The following is a 25,973-nucleotide window of genomic DNA, read 5'->3' as shown; positions in this document are numbered from 1 at the left end:
GCAAAAGTTAATGATTTGCATACGACTATCAACAAATAATTTGTATTCTGGCTGCAGCTTATGAATGGTTGAAGAAATAGTTGGCACATTTTCAGAAATGTCTCGTCCAACTTCTGTTTGGGTGTCCTGAACGTGCTGTCCGTTTTGTCCCAATTGTAAAGAAAGGCGTTAAAGCATTTTGAATCGAAAAGAAAAACAAGATATTTGATGAATAAAATCGAATAATAGGGAAAAGTGCCAACTCGTAACAATTGTCGGATCAACGCGAATGGCGTTTGTTCATTTTTATGAAACATTCCAAATTGATAGTTGTGGTTTGACTGGATAGAGACACCAAGCTGTGATATTCGTGACTCTGATAAAGCTTCAAAGATACCGCAAGTCATTCACTTCTTGAGGTGACGGGTTAATATTGTGGCCCGAGTCACGGGACAGAGTGCCTCCCAGTGCGGCGACCGCGGGCCGGGTCATCAAGCGCACAATGCGCGAGGTGCCAAAGGGGCGTGTCCAACCAGTCACCTGATTCTTTCAAACTGTCAGTAGGCAGACACCTTCATGAACTTCACACGAAATAAGATTGGAATGTCGACTAGAGGACGTACCCGTCGAGGAGAGATTTGTGTTGTGGCGACGTGCGATGATTAAAAATGAGTGCTTGACCACCTGATGACTACATAAGGAAACATAGAATTTCCTCGCGGCCAAGACTTAGAGTTGGTCTTAAAGAATTGAGAAGACTTACGATTTATCATAATGTGGTCTTCAAATTTATTTACAGAGATACAATGTGCAATATGTTTTATAAAATCTGTACAAATTTACATATTTTGATAACGTGTATTAGTCATGAATAAATGGATGCATATTTTTTTATATACAACACTCTCAAAAATAGTTTTTTGAGATTTAGAAAAATCATTGGCTTTTCGGCCATCACTTATATAGAAATAATACACTAACTGTAGAGATTTTGCAGCGAAATGAAAATCCCTTTGAGGTTTTAAAGGGACAGCCATGGCTTCTAAAATGTTGTTTTTTTAAGAGAGCTTCCAACAGGGCCGCAATTCCTCCTGACAGGATATTACAGCGTAAATTTAACTATTGGACATAACGTGACGTACTAGCTGCCCTGCCTTAAAAGTGCAACATGCATGTAAGTATTTCCAAAAGCGACTCTCAAACACTGGTAAGTAGCTCAACAGCACTTTGTACAAGCACTGAGCGGTGCAAAGCGTACAATTAGGGAATCATCCCCCGATCAGGTAAGTCTCATGGCCTTTCTTTCCGTAAAGGAAGAATGTAGCAGGAAAGTCCATGGACATGCTGTGATTCAGGTTTCTTTCGGCATTACATGTATATACATTGTACAAATATTGAAAGGCGGAGTATCTTAAAAACCCCTGGTATGCGAGGAAGGCCTGCTTCTCTTTGAATACATTGAAATCAGTCTTGTTTAGTATTCCTGCGTTAAAGATCGCGTCAAGATTTGAACGGTTGCTTCGAGTTGCTCGCTCAACTGACAACGTCTGGCTGTGGCCGCGGCGGCAGTTCCGGACTCGTACGGTCATAGGTCGGATTCTGTAAGGCTCCTGTGGTATTCAATGTGTTGATGAAGAGCGTGTGCTCGTCGACGCTGAAAAGTAACGGAAGACCAATAAGAAGGCCATTATATATGCTTTAACGTTGGTAAAGCCACAATAGCATTCCGCGAAGTTACTATTTATAGCTCACAAGGTCATTTGAATAAGATATTGATGACGTTTTAGTCACGTGACAGTCAGACATCGACACTTATTTCTACGCATTTGAGCTTATTTCAAAGTCAATTATCTTTGACCCTGCATTGTTTTTAGCATAAATGATACCATAGAGTCAGAGAGAGAAATATTCAGAACAATTATGTAGTATTTCCAACACTCGGACATGTGCCAGATTGAATCTCACTGCCCTAGTTAGAAAGCCTGAATCCATTACGAAACCGCATGTTTGTCCGACATTGCCTGTAATTCAGCGATGGGGAAATAGAGGGCAGCAGCTGCAGTGACGTCATTATCGCGGAATGCTATAACGTTCGAAGGTATGGCCAACATTTCTTTCGATATGACGTCAAGAGAAGTTGTTTTCTCCTGTGACTTAAACCAGCTGACGATCATCAAACAAGTCTGGCGTGGATATATATTTGCTACAAACCTTTCGTAGTGAGGTTCTGTTGTATGTCCATCAGTCAGATCCATTGAGCTGGAGAAGAAAATATGGCAGTGAGTATCAATAGCACTCTTCAATAACTGATGATGTTAGAAACTTAAAGCTATTCCTGTAGAGACACAAAAGTCGTCAGCAAATTCGCTGCTAATATCTCAGCATCAATTTTTTATCATGGACATGTACATTACATGTATAGTAGGAAAAGAAGAGGATAATTGGCAGTCCGAATGGATTAAGTCGTTAGGAGTCAGGGCCGGTGTAATATATGTGAGTGTTTCCCGTGTGTGAGTGTTTCTCCTCATTGTTTGGGAACGCTCAAAAATAGATTGACAAGTTTTTCTGTGTATCCCCCCTATTGAAAAGTCGTGCTCTCTCTAGCTGCCTATTGTTTGGAAACACTGACACATGGGGAACAACCACAGATGTTACACCGGGCGTATCATAAAGCCACATATTAGAACGCTAAGGATACTAGCTGCGGGCAATTTGCTCCAGGAAAGTCGTGGATAGTGTATCACCTTACCTGACTCTCGCGGAGACGGAGAGGTTGTCGTGAAGGAGGTACCCCCGTTCGTTTTGACGCATAGTCATAGACCTGAAAATGAAATCAAACAGACCTATGACTCTCTCTCCGGGCATAATTATAATATAGACTTTAGAGATAAAGTTGCACATTCTGACCAGAACAACGAAGTATTTTAAGTATTTTGTGACCTCCATATAACTTACTCTAAATTCTGAGAAAACTAAATTTGATATTTTGACAGATTTTGCTGTGCTATTCGATTTATGTAAGAACTAATCATTTACAGATGTAGCAATTTTTCTCATTTCATCCCCGATTGTATGATGCAAACCAGCTCCAGGCTCCAGTCTAGAGATCTTGAGTGCCCGCTGTTTTGTGCCTGCTTAAATGAAGCTGTTTGTCTGATATACAGGTCGTCCTCGTGAATAATGGTATGGGGTGCCATTTTGAAGAGGCCTCTTGGGGTGCCATTTGCATGTTCATAATTGGCTAGGACATCCCGTGTAATGCAAGAACTTACGCTCGTGACCGCCTACAGACAATAACCCCAGCAGTCAGAAGCCCCGCCAGAACAATAACGGCCAGCACTATTGCCGCGACCAGGGCTGTCTGCTTCTTTACGATGTAGGTCAGGATACCATTTCCATCCGAGTCGTCTGAAACGGAATGCAACGGAATCACTATCATGTGCGAGACAGCATCGGTCAGCTAAACCTGGCGATGATACCGCGTTACAGTTTAGGGTACTCTCGGGACAGAACAACCATCAACACCACGTGTCCTTCCCTGTGGTCTTATTAAAATCATGAAGCTGGTTAGCTTTCTTGTTACAACAACCATTCCAACCGATCCAATCCTGTAAAAATCTGCAATCGTAAGATCGGAGGAGAGGGGCTTTTATAATTATTTTACATGATCTCAAACGAATCAAGAAGCCAAGTATACCTACCTCCTGTGGAATTTGCCAGTACATACGTCACCGTGACATTCGGCGACCCAGTTCCCAGCAGTGCCGTGTAGTCTTCCGCCTTCAAATCGCCCTTCTTGATTGTTTTCCCTTTTCCTTTCCGAGTTGTGGTTTCATATTTGCTAGCAGTATTACCAATGGAAGTACCCTTTTCGATAACTTCGTACTTCGCGTGGAATCCAGATTTTACCACTTCGCCGTCTGACCAGAATTCAATGTACATGAAGTTGGCTTTCGATTCTAGCATCGATGGGGGCAATTGGCTGTCACAGTATCGGCCAATCATAGGCGCGTATTCATTTCTTCCGTTCATCACTGATACGTGGTCCGCCTGCGCAATGCAGTTTCCGGACAGAAGGTGAGAATCCAAGTCGAAATGTGTGAAGTTTAGCCGGATGGTGTGGCCTGCTGGGGCGACAATGAGGTAGTTACACTTCGTCTTGCTGGGGTAGTTCTCTGGCCATTTTGGGGAAGCGAATTCGCCATTCTTTTCCGTGAAGATAGCACCTGTGCAAGGCCATTCTGGAATAAAGTCACTAAAGTTTAGTGAGAATACGGATTGTAGATCTTTAAGTTAGGCTGATATACCCTTTCAGGGCGTCCCTCACTAATTTTAAGTGGTGAGAATAAGAATACAATGTAGTTACGTCCAACCCGCAATACAGCGCTGATGCTAAAAACAAAAACGTTCCGTAATCTGGGTCGGAATTTTGCAAAGATGTACAGATGCATATCTGGTACAATCTCTTAACCTTTCCTAATGGTCCATCGCATCCGGATTTCTTTTAAACAATAACACTTAAAAAAACCTGAAAACAGTAAGACATTGTTTTTTTTGCGACTGGGATGAGTCACCAAGATAGAAAATGTAATAACAATCACGTAGGTAATTATTCAATTGACATTGCATTCCACATCCGGTAAAAACTAATGCAAATGTCATCATAATAAAAAGGTGAGATTTCTATTCCATTGCACTTTGAGCTGAACGACTCTTTCAAGACGTTGGTGTATGGTATTCTATAATGTAAATGTGGGTCAAGGAAAAATATGGCAACAAGAACAATAACGGTGGGGAGGAATGTTTTAGTTTTAGTTGGAAACCTGTGGGAGTTTTATTTGTTTACAATAATAGGGATAACCCGCCAACGATAGGCCTAAATCGTTGGCGTCCTAGAGCTCCAGAACTACGCTTATTAGCCTAGTCCTGGGGCTCTAGGGGAAGAGGTAAAACAAAATATACTCCAACATTAAATCGTTGTCATTGGGTTAACCTCATAAAAATGCATACAAAGACTGGTCGGTTGACGGATGGTTGAGTCATACAAGTACAGCTGTCTATCGTTAAATTGTCAAGAAACTGATATTTTTCTCGACTATTTACTCAATAAAAGTGACATTTCCGTTTTGAACGAAGCGTTTTCAAAGCCCCATCTTACAAATTTGACATGAATTAGTGTAAAAGGCAAGTTTTGCAACCCAAAAAACGACCACACACAGTACGAAAGCCACTTTGCGAGGGTCGAGTCCTGAAATTGGCGCAGGAATTGATGACGTCAGACCTTCGTTATTCGCGTTAGCATCGTTCGTGAGAATCGCGAAACCTCCCTAGATAATTCGGCCAGGATAGATCTATGCTCACGTGACATAGAAGTTGACATGGAGGCTAGTTTCACCTACCCATGGAATAGAACACCCTGAATCCCTGCGCTGATAGATGATTATCAGTGACAAACGTGACGTTTATAACGTTATATTGAGAAACCCAATTCTTCGTGGTCGACGGAAGACACTTGGTGGTCGAGCCGCGCCGAACGCCACCTTCGGTAATTTCCGTGACCTCGAGACGGTCGCCATTTTGCGAACAGCTCGATTCTGATACGAGATCAAAATGAGTGAATCTGAGGTGGATGACCTGAAATAGGAACAGAAGGAGTCAATCATACATGCAGAGGCAATACTTCGCTCCCTTTTTCAATAAAATTCTATTGAAAGATTCTGTGTAAACCAACAAAATATTCGCGAGCATCAAATGAGCATCAAATGGTAGCTTTCTGCGGCGATGAGTAAACATCACGTAAGAGTAAGGGTAAAATAGCTTAGCCTCTCTATGTTATTTCTTACTTTGTTCCTGGGTGCCTTGATCATCCAGGTACAGTTGATGTTGGAATCGTAGTCTCTGGGCCAGTTCATTGAGGCGAAGTCACCCGCAGTATCAGTAAACACACCACCACAATCTGAAATACCCGTACGTGAAATGGTTTATCCTTGAAGGGGTACGCCATTCGTAATTACTGAAGGTCCAGGAAAATATAAATGCAGAGGGGGGGGGGGGGGGCGAGGTATTTACGGATAAAATCTATCGATTTCTGCTCACCGAGTATGGGTTTCATCTCGAAGTAGTGCAGCTGAACTGACGGCTGCTTGTACAATCCTCCCACGTCGCTTCCAGTTTTCGTACTGAGAAGGCAGGCGGCGTCCATAATCTGCAAGAAAAACCTCCATCTTAGTTCAGTTAATACTAAGAATGTCTGCAAATGCGAGCTGTTGGCCGAACAACATTGCAATCTTTCCAGCTAAATCCCATTTGTTGTGGTCGGTGGCGACCTATTTTTTGAAGGAGGCCATCGTTTACTTGGTAAACATTATCATTGCTTGTCCTTGATCGTACACTTTTTGTCAAGCGCCTAAAATTCATCTCGATTTACCCAAGAAATCGGGGCAAGGCAAGCAGGTATCTTGAGCTGATGGAAGGAAATATCAGTCTTACCCTATAATCAAACGACCGACAAACAAAGATCTCCTCCTCAATGCAGTATCTCGCGCACCTTTCGGGACTGATACCATGGAAAGTTCGGAGATTAGCTCCCGGCACAATGGCGTATGGAGTCGTGTAGAAGTAGGATAGATTCTCATCTGAAGTTAAAGTGTTAATACTATAGCACTAAAAAGTGTTATGCCCGCGTTGACTCCGCCTCGGTTTTGGTCCTCGGTTCCACTCTACGAGGATTTGGCGTGAGACAACCGATATATACCGCCAGTTCTGTATCAATTCCTTGAGCTAATTATATGCGATGGTGTATGTGTTATACAAGAGCAGCATGTGTCCAACCTTCTTGTAACCAACCTTGCAATTCCTGTCCTTATGAGAACGTTAAAATACGTCAACCTGTGACCTGTTCCTCGGAGACTAACGCAAATATACGTCAAAACGTACCTATTCGTTCGTAGTGTATTGTCTGGTCCCTCTGCGTGAGCGCCAAGCCCCTGACACTCCCTGCCGTGTACTTGCTTAGAAAGCAGGACTTAGTAAGTGTTTGGTAGTCGAAGCTTGCGCATTGTGTCGTGGGGACTGCCAGGCATCTCTTTGCACATTCGCCGGGCGACTGCGCCAAGAGCATGTTCCCCGATGACTGGGTCATGATGTTGCCAAGGCCGAAGTTAACGAAGGATTCAAGTGCCCCATCTGAAATTAACCAGAACTTGTGCCAGTCACTACATATTTTACGTTATGCATAAATATTTACATTGAATATGAAGTTAACTTTTTACATTCGATGGTGAATGAACCAGAATAAGGCTCTTCGGTTGTGAGGGGGTCGTACTATAAATACTCTCCTGGATACGGTTGAAATTTTTGGATCGCGGAAAGTTCTTACCAAATACGAAGAAAGCTGCTCCTCCATGATAAAAAGAGGAACTACAATAACAAGAACCTTGCATCGGTAGAAGATTGATTGGAAGGAGATTTGCAAAACGGGAAATATCAGTCTTTAATGTTAAAAATACCTGGTATCCTTTCAAAATAATTTGCATCCTCCGTGTGCGTGCGCAAGTTGGCTCCCCCCACGTCCGTATGAGAGCTATGTTCCGATAGGAGGCAGTTACCGGTAAGTTCCTTGTAAACTAATGACCTGCATTTAAATTTGATTTCCAAAATGCATCTGAAAATAGTCAAGAGAAACGTTAGGTAATACGATATTGCAAGTGTCCGGTCAGCTTCGGAAGTTTGCTATACCTCTCTATCTAGTCGCATGAACTGCCATTAGAAAATCCGTTCTTTTGGCAGGATGTTTAAGAAGTATTCTTGATTACTGTGATCATTCTGTGCAAATAAGCAATTAACTGTTATCAGGTGGTACTGCTTTGAAGTGGTCCATTATCCTTTTTTCGTATAAGAGCTATGTTAAAGGGGACTATCCACAGCTGATGCGCTAAGGCAGCGTTTATATTTGAATTGCCCTTTCACTTCAAAATTTGCGCCCCAAAATGCTGCTTAAGCTTGTTTTTGTGTTTGAGTAGGCTCCAACCATAAGCCAATGCATTACGCAGTGCATGTACATTGCAGCCTTTTCGCCTAATTATTGACTGCAAAATGTACATGTACTGCATTGTGTAATTGGGACTACATTTAATTATCAGTTCATCATTATCATTCTTCGGCGTATTAGGCTTCTGTCTTACCTTCTGGCACATTCCTCTAGCGAAGCGATATATTCGTGTTTATGGTTGTATGGTACGTTGATAGAATGAAAGGGCAGCTGGCGGAACAGGCGATGGTAAGCCGCTGCAAAAGACATTTTAGTGTATTTGTTTTCATTTTTGTTGTACTCTAAATACTTCTGTGGGTTGACAAGCTGCAAAAAAGGGAGCGATATATTCGTTTTCGAAGTTGGATGGCACGTTGATTGGAAAGAAAGGAAAGAAGCTGGCGGAAAAGGCGCTGAAAAAGAATACTGTTGATTTAAAATTTTGCGCCTGCGATTGCAACGGCAGCGAAGGTTCGTGGTCAGTATTGCTGGAGAGGGTGGAGATGAGGTGACAAACGGCTGTCATCTTTACGGCCTGACAAGCACATTTGTGGCGAAAGCACGCCATCATTCTCATCTCTTTCACCCAAGTGTTCATGTATAAGTTACTTTCACTCCCTCTCTGTGAGGTTTGCCCCGTTTAAGCCGACAAGTGCGATGTCGTATGTCAAGAACAGGCAAAATGCCCTACTTTGTGGCCAGATTTTATGAAGTAGCAAACCTTTGGTCAATATTTAACATCCGTAAATTATTTTCATTGGCTTTAACGATCAACTGCTTACATTGCAGATACAATCAGTACTTTTAAAGTTAATTGGCTACAATCATACACACTTATTTATAATTACATATCCCTTAAGCCAAGTATCATCTAAATTATACGGTTGAAGTTCCATTGACCTAAAATATGTCGGACTTTACTTTACGAACCTCGTAATTAATTGTTCAAATTACAATAATATCTTTCCGAGAATCGTGCACAACGCCGATTAACAAAAATACTAATTAAAAATGCACTTTGGAAGGCGGGCTGTTGTAAGTTAGATGTTGACCGTTGCCTTTCCATCTTAGAATACACCCTTAGAAATAAAGCCTTTTTGAGATTTTGAAAAATCTTTAAAGATTTTTCGACCAACACAAATATAATATGCACCACGAGGAGGTTTTTCGGTTCGATAAAAAACCTAAGGTTTGGATAAAACCTCTACTTTTCGTTCTTGGTTTAATAATAATAGCCTTACAATAAGGAACTCTCTGAACAGGTATTCATTTTCTGCTGAAGAGTCTGACGCTACGAGATATACGAGATATCTTTTAATTGTTAGCATCTTCATTTTTAAAGGCCCGGCGATTGCGAGAGGTTAACGAAGCTGTCAGGTAGCCTAGTTCGTGTTCCGGTAATTATTTTAACTGCATTCCAAGTGTAATGAACTAAATACACCATACGCGAGTAGTATGAAAAGGCGAAACTGCTTGCTTGCGGGTTTGCTTTTCAAGGATGAAGTAATTTTACTATTAGTTTTAGTATATGAACAACTGGGGCTGCACGCCATACATGTACTTCATCATGTTCATCGGTACATTAACAATTATTTCATGACATAGACACCTATGGCACTGGGAGTAACACATTGCCCAGCTGAAAAAATAAATGAAAATGATCTTTCAAAATCGAAGGCAACATCTACCTTCATAACGAGAGCTAAATTTATGGTTTTCGCAAGCCTTCCAAGTAGCTACGAACAACAAAGTGTTGTACGAAGTACATGTACGTCAATGCATTTTATTAAGGATGATAAAAATGGCTTCATGTATCTTCCATAAATTACCCGAGAATGCGGTGAGATCAAAGAAAAACGCCTAGCGGATGAACTTAGTAACAAGAAGTCATGACGCTTTTGTAAACTCAATAATGCTAAATGTCTAACTAAATATTTATATCAAAATGATTTTTTTTCATTGTACCTACTTTTATAATGGTCAGTCCCCTTGGATTTCACGAGCCGCTCCGTGGGATGGCGGACTGTCCCAGAGTGCAGAATACACATGCCGCCAACCTTTGAAAGATCGAAGGAAAGGCATTTGAATTTCCGTATGGAAACACACAACTCTGTGCACTGCTCCAATGTGACGTTGTGGTAGGTGTGGTTCTGATAGCCCAACCCGACGGAGTACAGGCGTGTATTCGGTAGCTTCATCAGTAGGGATCCACCACCTGAAGTGGAAAAAAATTCAATAAATTCTTTTTTCAACGTTCTTATACAGCGCTTTAATGTACACCATTCTCAAAGCGCTGAAGACACTTAAAAGATCAAGTTGAGACTCGAAATTACTGTCCCATGGCCATTGAGCCAAAAGTCGTTTATGTCCATTGAAGTCATCCATTGGATATCTATTTGCAATGGGTAACAATCGGTTTTCCCTGAGTACCTCTGTCCCATAGGTGTAACGGGCATTATAACCCCAAAGTCAGTACAGGTGTTTCATTCCAAATTTCATGTTATCATTGATATCGCACATCGATTGCCACTTCCATCATATACATGTATACCATATTCTTTAAGAATGAGTCTTATAACTTTGCAAAATCCCGGCACTCTGGCCTTAGTTTCCCAATTTGCCTAGTTTTCCAGCCAATACAAGTTCTCTTTAACCTTTTTGGCATTTTTGGGGGCGAAGGTTATCATTTGCATCTCATCAACAGCATCAAACCTAGTACTTACGAGAAATATGGTCAAACTTGTTATCAAACTGCAGCGTTTCTGCGGGGTCTCCTTCTCCTAAAGCATGGAGGACGCATCTTCTGATGGTAACAATGTAATCAAACGATTTGCAATCAAACATGGTTTCTTTGACGCAGAGTTTTGCGCACTGTTCGAGATCTACGTCCTCGTGAGGAGGACTGTTGCTACTGAGGAGATACATGTTGGGCTCCTTCTCAAAGAGGCTTCGGAATGTTGAGCGGTCCCAGGCTGCAAAACGGAAGAAGTGCCACTTTGAAGAGAAAATTACCGCAGCTGTTTCTATGCACTGCTCAACGAACATCGTCGTGGGGATACGGGCGTCGGAGGGGGTGGTGGTGCTTGGGAGATGCATGCGGGGTGTAGCGTGTAAGGGGTCCCTGAGCTGCCCTGATTCGGGGGGGGGGGCGCTTTTGGTTTTCGGGAGTTCACAGCCATTATATACTGCTGCGGAGATGCGAAGGGTAACTCATGACTCAGTTGGCATTTAAGATTTCGGACAATGCTCGACTGGATGTACCCGTGACTATGATCAGCATGCATAGGAATATGACCCCGTCTTTTACTAATGATGTTAATAAATTCACATTAAAAAGTCTTTGTTATTTTTGGAAACAAGTCAAATTTAATTATCCTTGTTGAGTCTCAAATGTTTTGCATAATTAAATTTAAGAGGAAATGCCTGAACTAGTTTTTCCTAGTTTTTCATTCTCACTTGTATAGGCCAACACGAGTGATATTAAAAAGATCGCTCGTTTGAAATTTATAGCGTTTGCTTTTGTGTGCCTCTTTCTGTGCACTTTACACCGGAACTTTGGCGAATAATGTGCATGAGAAAGAATGATTTGGACCGAAAAGCAGATTGATTCGTTACAACTGATTCTAGTGGTGCAAGTGAATATCGGATCGCAGGAACAGAAGCTGGAAGTCCGAGTAATCCGCACTGACGAACGACGAAGAGGTCAAAATATGAAAGTTCTCGAAATGTCCTACTTTTTGCAGGTGTAAGGAATGTTGGTCAATATATAGACAGAACAGTGAGCATAATGGCACCTAAATGTCCTACTTTTGCAGGTGTAAGGATTGTTGGTCAATATATAGACAGAACAATGAGCATAATGGCACCTAAATGTCCTACTTTTGCAGGTGTAAGGATTGTTGGTCAATATATAGACAGAACAGTGAGCATAATGGCACCTAAATGTCCTACTTTTGCAGGTGTAAGGATTGTTGGTCAATATAATAGACAGAACAGTGAGCATAATGGCACCTAACGTTTGACAGGCGTATACGTCCCGCCCAGTCTAATATCAAGAGGGTTTTGTGTGAACGCAATTTTCATCCTGGACCCTTTCTGCCGACGCGAGATTTTCCTGTTTGAGTGATGCACCTTGCTCCCGACCTTGCCCCTTTCCTCAGCTGGGTTTGAGCGCAATATGTTCCCGTTAAAGACATCAGCCTATGAAAGACGAAGCGTACATCGTGTCTGCATCTTCCTTAACTTCTAACATCAGGTAGCATATTTCACAACAAATCCCTCGACATCATTCACATATCAAAGGTGTATAGGCCACCACTATAGCAGCTTACCTTTCTATAGTATTTACATTCTATTGAGCTTGCCTGTAGCAAGAGTGAGAAACATGATTCTAGAACTTTCTCTCAGTTGGCGATAACATGACTCGCAGCATCCAGGACCAACGAAATTGGAACGTCAGTTATTGCTTTTATGACTTTTCCCCAGGGGCTGGTTGTGCAAAACAAGTGTTTGTCACTAACGCTGGCGTTAACTGAATTTGGCGTTGTCTATTTCAGCTGTCCATTAAACGATTATTCCTTTGGTCCTTCGATCTGCTGATGGCTAAGGCTACGCTCTACCCCCACGATGCTGTCTCTACACGTTTTATAAAAAGTCAAACCTCAATGCTTGTGCAAATGCCAATAAATGATTTTGATATCAATTAACTTACTAACTATAGTAGAGGGGTATCCATGAGTGCAGTTGATGTGTATCCAGAATGTATGCTTATAGTGTACTTCACTTCTTTTGCTTAACGGGTCTAGAAAAAGTTGAATTTATATCGGCCTATATTACAACAATGCCATCACTGTCGTGGTGCAACCGGAGTTCAAAGGGCGACACAGTTATGTCTAGATTGACTCAGCTCGGAAGCTGAGGTGTCAGTTATAAGATGTGCACCAGAGTAAAGACATAAAACACATTTACTCGGTTGATGTAAATGGATTCTGTCATATCGAATTCATCCAACGGTTATGAGTGGGGTAACGAAACAATATGTAATGGCTTAGGTTATCTATACTATAATGCGCGTTGTGGCCGCTAAATAGGAGGCGATTTTTGTTTCAAAATTGGGCCTCGAAAATGCGTCGAATTCTTGCAACTTTTGGTTTCGTAGGTGTGGATCATAAGTAAGAGTGTCACTGAGGGTGTCATACGTCGAATATCTTGGTGGTTTTGGAATAAATAAGAACTTTTCAGAGAGCACGTCGACTGGAGAGCTCCGCTCATTCTCAAAAGCATACACAAACTTCACGCATATTCTCCCTGCCACATCAGTATTAGCTTCCAGCACGTATGTAGTACTATACAACCTGGTCCATGGTGCAGGGTATTAGCAGGGAGATTAATGATTAACCTGTTCTATTTTAGTTCTATTCGAGAAACACTGACCTGAGTGATAAGGCAAATTCTGCAGAGTGGCCTACCGGAACATGCAGTCAGGGTATCAATAAACAGTTATGCCAGGATGGACAAAATATGTACAGTGGCCAGCGCTTGCTCTTTGTTTTATTCTTTACTGACTGATGTTGTCAGTTTGAATTGCGTTCTGCATCTCTCCATGCGCCTGGCTTTGGTCCGACAGTGGCATTGGGTACGGGAGTGGGTAGGTGATATGCCTAATATGTGAGGGTCTTATTTGGAACAGGACCTGCTGTCACTGGTCTCAATGCATTGTGCAAAATAGCGTACTCCAATCAATCTATTGGGGGTTGCATGTAGATAGCATCAGCAATAAGTCCCTAAATGCTGTTAATTTCGTGTTTAACCTTTAATAAAACTTCAGTAACGTTAGAAATTTAATGTAGCTCAATCATCGTGCCCATTTAACTAATGTATATTACATTTCAACTTTGCCCGCTCCATGGGTATATGCTAGTAGGAAGAATTTATGCAGGCTCTCCCGTGCTTATGCTAAAAGAACAATCCGTACAGACTCTCATGTGCGTAAGCTCAAAGAACAACTTGAACATGATTCCCTGTGTTTCAGTTAAAATAACTATCTTTATAGGCTCTCCTAGTTAAAGGAACAATCAGTACGTCAGGCTCCCTTGTGCTGAAGTTAAACAATAGGAAGTGACTACTTGGCAAGCCCGGCTTACCAAACAGCGACTTTTTCTTGTCCTGAATGGAGAGCCGAACTCATTAATATTAAAGTAAAGTCTCCAGCTCGCCAAACAGGGTAGATTTTTTACCTGTTTGGCAAGCCCGGCTGGCCGAACAGGGTGGCTTTTTAGTGCTGTTTGGCAAGCGGCTCTCCAGACAGGACAAAAAAAGATGCCTGTTCGGCGAGCGGCTTGCCAAATAGACCCGGCCTAAACAATATTTACATGCTCTCATTTTATAGGACCATTCTGTACAGGCTCTCATGTGCTGAAGTTAAACGATCTCTCCCGTATGTCAGGAAACAATCTGTAGGCTCTCATGTGCTTTACATGCAGTTAAGGAACAGGAAGTCAGGATACAGCACCTTCTCTAACCACAAAAATGAACATTGAAAAAGGCAGGATTACATCACTTTAATAGGAAAAAACACACGGGGAAAACAGCAATGTGCTTGCTCTTGCAAACACAGAAACAGAATCATGCCTCCCATCACGACCACGATTTGGTTTAAAGGTTTTTTCAACAACATTTGCCATCCATTCATTGTTACTATGTGACTTCTGTACCAGTAGGATGTTAAACCTCAGGTTAAGATAGTTAAACACCAACATGAATACCTCAGCAGCCAGTCAAATACCTTTGTAAGCTCAGAAATAACAAATAGGCTACATCTAACTCAGTTTGTAGGCTACAGCAAATGAAAAACATCTGCTCTATTCTGTTTAATTGTGTCCTTTTTTCTGTGTTACGAACTGAGGAAAACAAAGACAAGTATATTTTTTAGATCTAAAAAAAAACAAACCGTCGCGAGGTTTTTTTAAGTAAAATCGTTTCAATGCTTAGGATCGCAACAGTTGTAAATTATATCAGATAATCGCCGTCAAGAACGATATTCGGTTACCAATTACCGACCGATAGGCATTAATAGTTAACCTTGAAAATACTGATACTGCTTAATTGATAGCCTCTTCTGAAATCATTCTTACAGTCTTGTTGCAATGCCTTTCTGAAATTCTAAAATTTCAAAATTCTATATCCGATCCACATTTTGACAGAGATATCTTTCTATCAAATTCGAATAAGGCTAAAAAGATTCCTGATAAGACTCAAATTCACTTACCCGATAAGCAGGAAAATAAACCGCACAGAAGTGTAATAAGGAACGTTTTAGAAGCAGCCATCGTAAATATCTTTTCAATATATCGGCAGAGAAATTATCCGTTTAATGCGGTATCCATGTTGTGACCACTCGCGCCGAAATCAGTCTGTGGTCTCAGGTATAACGTGTATGATCTGGCGTTTGAGCTAGATACATTCATCCATCCATCAGAGCTGTTCAAGCAATGTGCTTGCTTTGAAGCGTAGGAGTAGGCCTACAGTGAACGCTTGAACTAGGTCAAACCCCGGCCAGAATCCAGGATGCGATTTGATCACGTTCGGTCCAGCGCTTGCCGATAGGGGCAGTATCAAATGCGCGTCGGTAGGCCTAAAATGGCCGATAGCCGGGGCCAATACCGACACTAATTGCCGCTATCGGTAAGCGTCGGGAACGCGTGCCTTAATCTGTTTTATATTGAAAACTTTATGTCTTTTTTACATGGTCGTTAAAGGCATGTTAGGTCTGTGTCGATTTACGCCAGTCACACTCCATGCTGGAATACCACCGGATTTACGTCGCCGATTCATTCCATCTCGACCCGTTGGCGGATGTGGCGGCAAGGCGAATAGAAAACGTGATATACATTAAAGGTGCATTTTGGGGGGTATTTTCAGATAAATACGTCTTGTCAATAGCTGGCCAAAAATAAGGGAAAAGAACACATGTATGAACGCCATTTTACATTTTATTCTCGAGCTGATGCGGTGAAACATATATGGAAAGTAATTTTGGTAAGATTTTATAAAGTCAATAAATATTTGCATTTCCAGATCCGATCAAAATTTGAGATTTCTGTTAGCATAGAATTGTCTGATCAGTAAGTACTTAGGATTCTTTTCCCCCTTAACAATAGCAACAATTGACAACGAAAGCGCTGCGCAAACGAGCAATTTTGTCACTGCTACATGTACATTGGATCACATGATCAAGCTGTGCATAGCTACACAGGAAGTCATTCTTTGAAATTTTGCTGATCCCACTTGACGGGAAACGTCAACTAGCTTTTAAATACATGTATCTTATTGAAATATTTGCTAATTGTTCTTGCGTTGTTGTGTTCTTTTGCGGAATAGTTTCACTGCCTGCAAAAGATGGCTTCACTATAGCTAGTGTTCTTCATCCGAAATCATACCAACATATATACATTCAAAAAGAAAAATACAGAAGCTAGAAGCTAACATCAATTTAGAACTAATCGGTCTTCCCAGGCGGGCATATTATGACAGTACACTTTGCATGGTGGACGACATAGTCCGAAACGCTGCCTAAAATAGTGCGGCGGAGTGTTCCGAGGCCTCGGGTGCCGACCACTATCATGGCTGCATTTTTCCCCTCCGCGGCGGACACGATCGCTTCTCCTGGGTTCGACCTGTCCTCGTACACGGTCAGGAACTCTCCCTTCATCTGCGGAGAGAAAATATCATTAGAATCCTGCGCAGTCGCATCCTGGTATAACAAGTGGTTTTCAATATACTTCGCCACTCGATATTTCAATATTTGTTATGACGAAGAAGTGAAAAAAACTAGAATCTCTGAATGGTGCAGTCGATATTTGACTGCCAACATCGGCAGTTATTTTGTTTTACCTACTCCACGATTCAACATTAAAAGGGTTGCAACCATAGTGCCTCGTTCGTTTATATGTATCCTCAGAAAGCTTATTGAGCTTTTGAAAGAAGGTTTTAAGGAAACCTTTATAAGCACCCGTCGAGGTTTTTCAGCGAAATGAAGAACACTATAAAGTTTTTTGAGAATATAATTCTCAGAACCAATAAATTTCAATTTAATCTATAAAGCCAAGAATCAATTTTTGATAAAACGTATGCTTTATGTTTTTTCTTGAAAAGGGCACACCCAGTAGCCGAGCTAGATAATCGCCCCTTACTCCTGCGTGTAGTAAAGCCTGACTTTTCCTTCAATATATTAATTGCTATGACGTACCTGTTTACTAGTTCTCAAGATTTCGTATTTACCCTCTAAGGCATTGACGTCTTCGTTTCGTTTCGTGAGTTCTTTGTGCCAGTCGTCCGCCGGAAATGACATGGGATCTTAAAGATATGTGACATTAGAAAATCCTTATCATATACAATTATTGCCGTTGAGCAATTAAAAGCGCCTGAGCAGCTAGTTGATATCAGTATGATCATTTGATGGCGTACATGTTGTTTAAAGTATGTGGTATAAGAAAATGATTATATCTATTTGGAAGTGACTACTTGGCAAGCCCGGCTTACCAAACAGCGGCTTTTTCTTGTCCTGAATGGAGAGCCGAACTCATTAATATTAAAGTAAAGTCTCCAGCTCGCCAAACAGGGTAGATTTTTTACCTGTTTGGCAAGCCCGGCTGGCCGAACAGGGTGGCTTTTTAGTGCTGTTTGGCAAGCGGCTCTCCAAACAGGACAAAAAAAGATGCCTGTTCGGCGAGCGGCTTGCCAAAAAGACCCGGCCTATCTATTTATTGCTCTGTGCAAATATGAGTAACTGAGCAAAGTCTAAAGACTCTGATGCCAGTAAGATATTTGGGGCACACCGATGAACCTTTGGAATGTTCCATTCGAAAGGCACATGTAGATGAGACGAAAACTTCATTATTCTACACACCTTTTAATGAAACCGTTGGCAGATTTGGCTTCTCGGCTACATGGTAGAACAATATATCATTCTCTGGCCGGTGAAGATTGTCGATATAAACTGGAATACAAAAACACTATGTAGTTAATGACTATTCATATGATGCTGTCTGCATGCATTAGACAAACATATCAGATCATTAGTCGCTCTGAAATTATCAGTTGCTCTGACAGTCAGTACATATTTACACAAAATATTGAAGAGTTCAAAATTCAAGTTCCATTTTCCATTTTCCAAATTTTTAATGAACAGATTAGGACTTTTCCCAATATTCTGCCCTTCTTCACAAAACTGGTTACTTTTTAGTATAAACATATGTAGTCATGGACTTACACTGGAACGCTCTTTCTGCCTGCGCGCTTGAGTCGACGGCAACAAGCACAAGTCGTCTGTCTCCCATAGTTTGCGTTACCCTGTTTGCTCTGCAAATATACAAGGTGTTCGAATGTTAGGTCAGTGATTGCCACAAGGAGCCTAAAAAGCATCCTGACAATATCATGCCATTTCACTCGATACATACTTACTCCCCCAATGTACCAAGATACCGTTGGGGGCGGCAAACATAGTTCTACCGCGGCGCCGACAACGGGAAAATACTCCAGTGGAAGAAGGATACCTCAGCAGTGAGATAAACACGTATGTCATTTGGACATCGATCCTATCTACTGAGCAACCATGACAACTCAAACGTCTGAATGTGATGCGACTATCTAATGATGAAGGCTAGATAACCCTCATCAACGCGTCGATTTGATCATTCCGGATGCCTAGTACTTGTAGACTGCCTGGAATTCGGTTATGGCGCAATTAGGGGTGAAGGTCGGGCTTCAACTTCGTCAAATATCTCGATATGTTTGGTAAACAACTACAAACGAGTGATCACTGTTTTGTCCAATGCACATTTTTCTGAATTTGACTTTTCAGTATTCTTGTTTGGCATTTTATGGCCACCAAAATTAGTCCAAAGCGATCCTCTTTGCAATTTGGTCGACTTCGTTTCTGTTTGCCTTTCACTGTGAGCTCTGCAGGATGATGTTCGGTACCCTCGCTCTTGTCACGCGGCGAAACACAGTTAGCTACATCGATTCCTCGGTATGAAGTAATCAGGAGGCTATCTCGTGATGACCGATCCTATGTGCTGGACAAACAGCACCTCACCTTGACATTGGTGCTGTGCGACGTGCAGCGTTTGTTGAGTATGCCCGTGTAGCAATTGAGCTCGAAAGCATTGATGCGTTTATCGATATTAGCGTTCACTGTCAGTTTCTTCTGCGTACAGGAACTCTTAGATCACCAGCGGAGCTTTTTGATGACATGGAGATGTTACGGTCACGCCTTATCCTCTTCAATCTTGCCAGGGCCGCAGCAGCTTTCGGAATGCGTATGCGTATCTTCACCTTCTTGAAACATGTACCATTCTCTGTCAGGGTTGAACCACGGTAGACAAACTGCCAAGATTCATATAGCACGCTGTTAAACTGATGGGTAAAAGTGGGCAAATGGCGCGGGGGGGGGGGGGCATATTTGAGTATCGTCCCTATTTGAAAGTGTTAAATAAAATGCACTCCTCACAGTTGTTTTGCCAGTGTCCACCATTTACGTCTCCATTGATGGCTACACCTCAATGTGACTGATTATTAGATCGATCTGCCTGAAGCACCAATCGTCGGCTATTGATTCTCCGCGATGATGTCGTATGGCAGTCTATATCAAGAACTTGATATCTCGATATCAATCAATTTGTCATGAACATGTTTCATTTACAAACTACATGCAATTCGCTGGGAGATCGAACACGGAGCACTTATGGTTGCCGCGAAGCAAGCCGAATTCCTGGCGCTGGTCATCATGTCATCGCTCATTTAATCTCCCCTCGAGGGACTCTCTGACAAGCTTAATAATATCGGGTAGCAAGCATAGTGGCAAGCATCCTCCTTGCCAGGTAAATCACATATCCAAGTTGTCCCTTTAAAACAAGTGCTACCAGTAGCCTCGGGCTACATACAACCAACTACGTATTTGAAAGACTCTGGTATAAGGATCTGTGATAAGGCACTGATCACAACCTCTTTAGTAAGCCTGGCACGGATCCAGGGGTGCTTTCAAGTTAGCTCACGCCTACCAGATATGCCAGCAAAATACATTAATCAAAACATCTATAGTCTAAAACACCGTTGATGTAGAATTCCGCAGTCTCCTGCTATCGGCATCAGGCAGCATAAAATGAGGTTGTTTTTTCTGCAGAATAAACTCATATAGTAGCTTTGCGTATGTTCAACTCCACACAATATATATATTTGTAAATCTAAATCATACCTACCCCTAATAAAATATGATCAAATATCCTTTACTGGATCCAATGATATCGAAAAAAATTGCTGCTCGTCTATTCCCTAGCGCTGTGAATGTACTGCTTCCACGTTTTGCATGCGGTTGATGTATTCATGGCCGCTGTGGATCAGATATGAGAAAGAGCTTCAGCCGCAAGCTTCGCGATAATCGATTTTCCTGGCTTTAGCTGTCACAGTCAGCGTGTGTTATTGTAAACCTCGGCAGATTCCGATCCCTTCGTCAGCGCGAGCAACCTCTGCTCGAAATGGCGGTCGCAATCATGGATTCTCAGGCGCTTCCGGTGTGTTAAACTAATATCCGCTTTGAGGCAACTTTGGAAATCTTGATTTCCGTTTTGAGGCAAGTGAACTTGGTAACGTACAACCTTCGAATTATCATGAAGTTTTCAATGGTCCGTTTTATTTGATATGGGAAGGCACATTTCTTATATGCCTCTCTGTAGAGTCCATGTCACAACCAATCTGATGGCAGTAGCTGTCACGATGCAATGTATCTCTCTGGGACGAAACGTTGATCACGTCGATTGAATAATCTTGGAAAGACATCCATACATTTTTTCGTAGTAACGACAATGAATTTCTCTGTTGCACGAGATGTTTTCGGGATGTGTTTGATCAGCTCAGGGGCGGATCCAGGAATTTTCTCAGGGGGCTCAGTGAAGAAGATGACTTAGATAATGCGAAATGACTAGAAAGTATTTACGTTTTCTGACCGAGTCGCCAAACAATCTAGCAAAATCGCCTGAATTCAGTGCAGTGCAATATCACAATATCATGTAGCGTTACCATGGCAGCATGTCAAACAAAGCCTTTAAAAATAGTCGAATCAGTGGATTAGTTCTCGTTGGCATTGGATATCGAAACAGGATCAGTTAGGCTATTAGATTCCATTCAGTGCGTTGATCCAGAAACTCAATTTGACATGGTGATGGTTTCATCCGACAGCATGGCGAAGAGTATCTTATCAGAAAAGTACAGCGGATGACATTGTTGTTATAAATAATATCAGCGCTTAGATTTATTTCCTCGTTTGGACCAATAACAGTAGTAGTACTAAAATAATGTCTTGTATGTCGCCCATTCCAAGTGTCCTGCTCACAAGCTCTTTCACAAAAAGTGCTCTTAAGAGCAGGGTCTTCAGCCCTGTCTTGAAACTTGCCACAGAACCACTCTCACGCGCGTTGGGACAGAGCTCTCTCGGGTCCCGCGTTGACCCAAGTTATTTCCGCACAACTGCAACTTGAAGAAATTCTTTGATTATTGAAAGACTCTGATCATCCCAAGTTGACGGTTCTCCGCGGTGTTGAAAGCTGTTTATCTCCCTCCGTTCGCGCTTCAATTGCCTGTCACATTCGAGATTCTGCCGCTCCTTACCACTATAATCAGGCGGCATGCTCCTAGCCACAAATCATCAAAGTGATTATAATGCGACTCCACCGGGAATTAGTAACCTTCTTGATTGCGCAGTCGACGGTATTCCTCGGCGTATATCAGGCATCACTTCAATGCGAATCTTTCTGGGAAGTCCACCGGTGTAGTAGAGGGTTAGCATGGTGAAATTGCGCTTCCACTTTATGAGAGAAAACTTGCATTGATATGAAAATCCCAACAATTTCATACTTTTGTGCAGTTTTAATTGCATATGGCTAAATGTTCATGCAAACGAAATGGATAACAGAGCCATTTTTGGACCATGTATGTTAAATCTTTGTTTGTCCTTGGTCAGTTGGTTTGTTCGGTGTCTCTGGTTCACCAACGCATCAGAGTTGCATTTAATAACTTGGTTTGGAGTCTCCATGGTTTTTTGTCTTAATCTGGAAAATACGTCCAGGGCTAAATGCTGTGGCGTAGCGCGCAAATGCTAAATACGCCGTACAAAGTGAAACGAACCCGAAAATGCTTTATCTAAGATGAAATAAACCACATCTCAAAACGCCAGGATGCAGACAATTAGAAAACATCTCCTTCTCAGCAAGTTCAGCAGTCTAAGTCATGGTAATGATTACATGCTTGGATATTCGTCCTCGAAAGTACTTTACCTGAACATTAATGCAACCGAACCGGTATTGTTAAAGTCGGAAGAGAAAACGCGCAGCAACTTGCAGTATTTTTTATTTTCTTGTCTTACCGGTGGTATACCTATTCGTATCACCGAGGTTAAATAACAAGGCTCCAAGCTCGCACACTTGCTGCTGATAATTATCATACCATACTTACTTCAAGACGGGTCTTTGACCAGGTACAGCAACCGGATCCCGGACGTCGGTCAACACGTTATCATCCATGGCGTTAGCCAGCCGTAGAAAGGTTCTGCGAAAACAGGCACTGGTTTAGAGTCACTCGGCTTCGACAGAAACACTCTAATCATTCGCCAAGATTTGTTTGCTGTAAAAATCCGCTATAACGGTTTATATAAACAACTTAAAATATCCAAGAAAATCTCGTGAGGCGAGCGTAATTGCTCGCGAGATTGTAGATCCATGGTACTCGCTGCGTCTAGCAGACCGTGAGGAAGCGTCAGATGGTATATATAACGCTATCGAAGCTTGTGATGGATCGCGACTGTATTCCAGGGGGAGCATCGCAAAGCCGCGAAACACGAACTGTTTCATCCGGGGAGGGGAAGGAGATTAGGGTACAAAATTACCAAAAGTGATTTCATTTCTAGTTACTAGTTGGCTACAACTGGAAAAAAACATCACACAACCCAAAGAAAACAAGCGTTGCGCCAAGCCCCCCCCCCCCCCCCTTCGCTACAAGTGCATTTACAAGATCTCAACATATAAGGTTGTAGCCATCTTGATTTTGATGTGGTGACCTACTTTTTGATTGCCTATAATGTACCCACACACAGCAAAGTTGGCTTTGGCACATCGCCGACCTCTGCACATTATCGCGTTCACATGTACACCCACATTTTTCTTGCGGAATGCTTTGTCTGTTCAGTAAAGCATCAATGGATCTCACTGGTACAGAGGACTTGAGTTTATCAACGATTTCTCGCTACTTTGGCGTTCGCGTCATCACGGTTGCTAAACCTGTCTATTATCTAGGGCACGCATCAAGCGCTGTTCCGGGCCTTTTCTTTTCTCGTCAAGTGGTACACAATCCGTTCGTCTATTGTGGGGAAACACTGGGTAAACGGGAACATAAAAAGCGTTACACGGATTTGCGTCACTGTCTCGAGTCTTTTTCATATCGATTTGGTTTTCAGACCGTGAACAATGAGGGGTGTAAACAAATTGGACGAATGGTTTCACAAAACAAATCATGCGGGCCGTTTGTCAGAGTAGGTCTATTTCTGGTCAACTTCTCCTTAGATTTTGAGGTAGGGCATTTTATTACGTCATAAGATTACGACTGCATGAAAGAATGAGTCTCGTGACCTGCCAACAAGGTGAGCTCCACGTGGAGGGTTTCCGCCATCTTGAAGAAGTGTCTGTGAAATCGCTCACCAAAAACTTCGATTTATTTGAATAAAAAGCCTAATTTCTGCCCCAAAATCATTGCAGAATAAATGGTAAGTTGTTGGGCCATGACAATGTGCAAGTTGTTTTTCTGGAGTGGCTGTAATTGCCGAGATATTTGAGATTTTAGTAGGGAAGATAGTTTGCTTTCGGACCAGTGTAAAAAATATGTTCGTCCCAATACTTTTGTATTGCGATGGACCGGTATTCAAGCTGGCATGGTCCCCATTGCACTTTCAGCATGGACATTTCGTGAGTTTTCAAACCACCAAAGTTCAGACTCGTACGAAGTCATTTATTTTACAGACAATTACCCCCCCCCCCCCCACCCCCCCCCCCAAAAAAAACACAACAACATGGAGGTTGCTATCCCTTGGCCGGCACAGGCCGTACCTTTGCAAGACCACCAACTACACTATATTGTGATATTTCTTTTGACAGAACGTGTCTTTTACGCCCCCCCCCCCCCCACGAGATGCTGTCTAGTGTAATTTGCAAGAAGTACATGAATTATCATGATACTGCCCCTAAATTAAACATTAATGCTTATCTACATATCCTTTTCTTTATTTGCAGAGCTCCTGCGTCCTGATGCCCTATACATGTACAGACTGCCGCTTCTCATTTCAACTAAGAAAATAATTGTAAGTACACTAGTTGGTCTAAAACCTTTAGTCCAGCCAAGGAAAACAAACTGTGAAATTCTGTTCAAACTACAGTAAACTCGTCTGTCTAAAACAGGATTTTGGGACTTCCTGTCATGATCAGATATTGACCAATCAGAAGACCCCTTTTATGCTTGTTCGATTCAAACAGCATGGACCATGGAGTTACAGGGCTTCTGATTGGCCAACATATACCTGAGCGGACCTATCCCACAATTCTTGCTTGAGGAAAATGGCTGACTGTTGAACTTCCTCAACCAATCTCGATATTATATTAAACGTAGAAATACTAATTGTACTCCACGTGCACACATGACATTTTATCGGCCTCGTTTAGGCAAAAACGATTGGAAAGATTAGATCACTAAAAGTTATGGTTGAGGCATGTTCGAGTCGAGTTTGGAGAATATATGGCTTGTGAAAATAAATATCGGTCATTTTGAAAATGCCCTTTTCACAGAAAATTAGAGTTTACCATGACATGCACACATATTCAAGCAATTTACTTGTTGTCCTGTCTTCTAATGTTCATGATATACTGAATAATTTTGGTGATAGTTAGGAGTCCTAAGAATTAAAATCGAAGACAATTCTCCCTTCGTCCCTTGTCGCTTCGATTTTGTTGGTTGTGTGTGGCGTAAGCGTATAAACTTGCCACATCTCTAATCTGTACTAAATATTACTTGTGATATTTTTCATGATCAAACATTGTCTTTCATAATCAAACATTGTCTCTCTTTGTATCTTTCTAGGACGCCAAAGAACTTGTTCACGTGCTCTATCCAGCCCATTCTCCGCAGATCTTCTCCATACGATGGCGACTCGATTTCAGTTCTTCAGTTAATCTGTAACTTCATTTAATCTGTATGATCTTTTGAACTAATCAATAAAATTATTAATTCTTATACAAGCTTCTTTTTATTGTCCACCAAGTTACGATGGGAGCGCACAATCATTCCACAGCTTTCTGAAATGTTTTTCTTGATCTTTTTAATTGAATTGAAAAGATTTTCCTCCTCCAGTGAAACTTCTTCCGTGGCATCCTCAATTGTTTTGAAAACAGAAACCTGACATTACTTGGAAAGTTTTCTAAGTCCAAAATCAATTTGTTTCCTTGGCATAGTTTCCATTCTGTCTGCGAAATCCTCAAAAATACCCTAAGTACAAAATCGCTGTGTCATTCTTTTTTCTCAAAAATACGCTAAGTACAAAATCGCTGTGTCATTCTTTTTTCTGTGATTTTTTCTCAAAAATACGCTAAGTACAAAATCGCTGTGTCATCCTTTTTTTTCTCAAAAATACGCTAAGTACAAAATCGCTGAGTCATTCTTTTTTCCTTTAAAAAATAAGCTAAGTCCACAAAACTCGAAAAATAAATTGTGCGTGACCTCCCCTCGTAACTTTTGTCCTCTGCAAAGTTACGGAGCGAGGTCACGCTCGAGTTTTTTTTTGACGTTTTTGGAGATAGCCTATATTCTGAGGGTCCCCCTTTTTTTGGAAAAAATCCGTTGATCCGAGGTTGTCCTTGTCCTTTAGAAGGCTGAA

The 25,973-nt window shown here is 41.8% G+C and overlaps 2 protein-coding genes and 1 long non-coding RNA gene across 4 annotated transcripts; 1 reads left to right on the top strand and 2 right to left on the bottom strand.

Moving 5' to 3' along the window:
* Positions 1-744: 744 nt before the first annotated feature.
* LOC135501749 (uncharacterized) lies at positions 745-15,517 on the bottom strand. The gene is made up of 15 exons (XM_064794025.1): positions 15,276-15,517; positions 10,732-10,980; positions 9,978-10,223; positions 8,163-8,265; positions 7,488-7,642; positions 6,916-7,164; positions 6,469-6,614; positions 6,076-6,184; positions 5,823-5,935; positions 5,379-5,613; positions 3,681-4,220; positions 3,252-3,387; positions 2,729-2,800; positions 2,191-2,238; positions 745-1,633 (listed from the first exon to the last, which is right to left on the bottom strand). The coding sequence occupies exons 1-15, from the start codon at positions 15,334-15,336 to the stop codon at positions 1,513-1,515; spliced, it is 2,583 nt and encodes an 860-aa protein (XP_064650095.1). The 5' UTR covers positions 15,337-15,517; the 3' UTR covers positions 745-1,512.
* Positions 15,518-15,981: 464 nt separating this feature from the next.
* LOC135501450 (universal stress protein YxiE-like) lies at positions 15,982-22,794 on the bottom strand. 2 transcript variants are annotated; one of them, XM_064793576.1, is made up of 5 exons: positions 22,514-22,794; positions 18,279-18,367; positions 17,916-18,005; positions 17,256-17,362; positions 15,982-16,718 (listed from the first exon to the last, which is right to left on the bottom strand). In XM_064793576.1, the coding sequence occupies exons 1-5, from the start codon at positions 22,579-22,581 to the stop codon at positions 16,506-16,508; spliced, it is 567 nt and encodes a 188-aa protein (XP_064649646.1). In that variant the 5' UTR covers positions 22,582-22,794; the 3' UTR covers positions 15,982-16,505. The 2 variants fall into 2 exon arrangements, with proteins under 2 accessions (XP_064649646.1, XP_064649647.1); XM_064793577.1 differs by lacking the exon at positions 22,514-22,794 and adding an exon at positions 20,266-20,561.
* Positions 22,795-23,654: 860 nt separating this feature from the next.
* LOC135501129 (uncharacterized) lies at positions 23,655-25,321 on the top strand. The gene is made up of 3 exons (XR_010449563.1): positions 23,655-23,816; positions 24,340-24,407; positions 25,181-25,321. It is a non-coding gene; the product is annotated as an uncharacterized LOC135501129 (long non-coding RNA).
* The last annotated feature ends 652 nt before the right edge of the window (positions 25,322-25,973 follow it).

Source organism: Lineus longissimus, chromosome 17 (assembly GCF_910592395.1).
Source record: "Lineus longissimus chromosome 17, tnLinLong1.2, whole genome shotgun sequence".
Taxonomy (NCBI): domain Eukaryota; kingdom Metazoa; phylum Nemertea; class Pilidiophora; order Heteronemertea; family Lineidae; genus Lineus; species Lineus longissimus.
Note: the sequence above shows the minus strand (reverse complement) of the source record. Positions and strands in the feature narration are given on the sequence as shown.

Bases quoted from the DNA above. Each gene is read 5' to 3' on its own strand.
- LOC135501749 (XM_064794025.1), bottom strand. From the start codon at position 15,336: ATGGCTGCTTCTAAAACGTTCCTTATTACACTTCTGTGCGGTTTATTT. The intron at 10,224-10,731 runs GTAAGTACTAGG...TTTCCACTTCAG, and splicing joins CAAGTTTGACCATATTTCTC to GTGGTGGATCCCTACTGATG. The intron at 2,801-3,251 runs GTAAGTTCTTGC...TTTCATTTTCAG, and splicing joins GTCTGTAGGCGGTCACGAGC to GTCTATGACTATGCGTCAAA.
- LOC135501450 (XM_064793576.1), bottom strand. From the start codon at position 22,581: ATGGATGATAACGTGTTGACCGACGTCCGGGATCCGGTTGCTGTACCT. The intron at 17,363-17,915 runs GTGTGTAGAATA...CATATCTTTAAG, and splicing joins GCCAACGGTTTCATTAAAAG to ATCCCATGTCATTTCCGGCG. The intron at 16,719-17,255 runs GTACGTCATAGC...TTCTCTCCGCAG, and splicing joins TCTTGAGAACTAGTAAACAG to ATGAAGGGAGAGTTCCTGAC.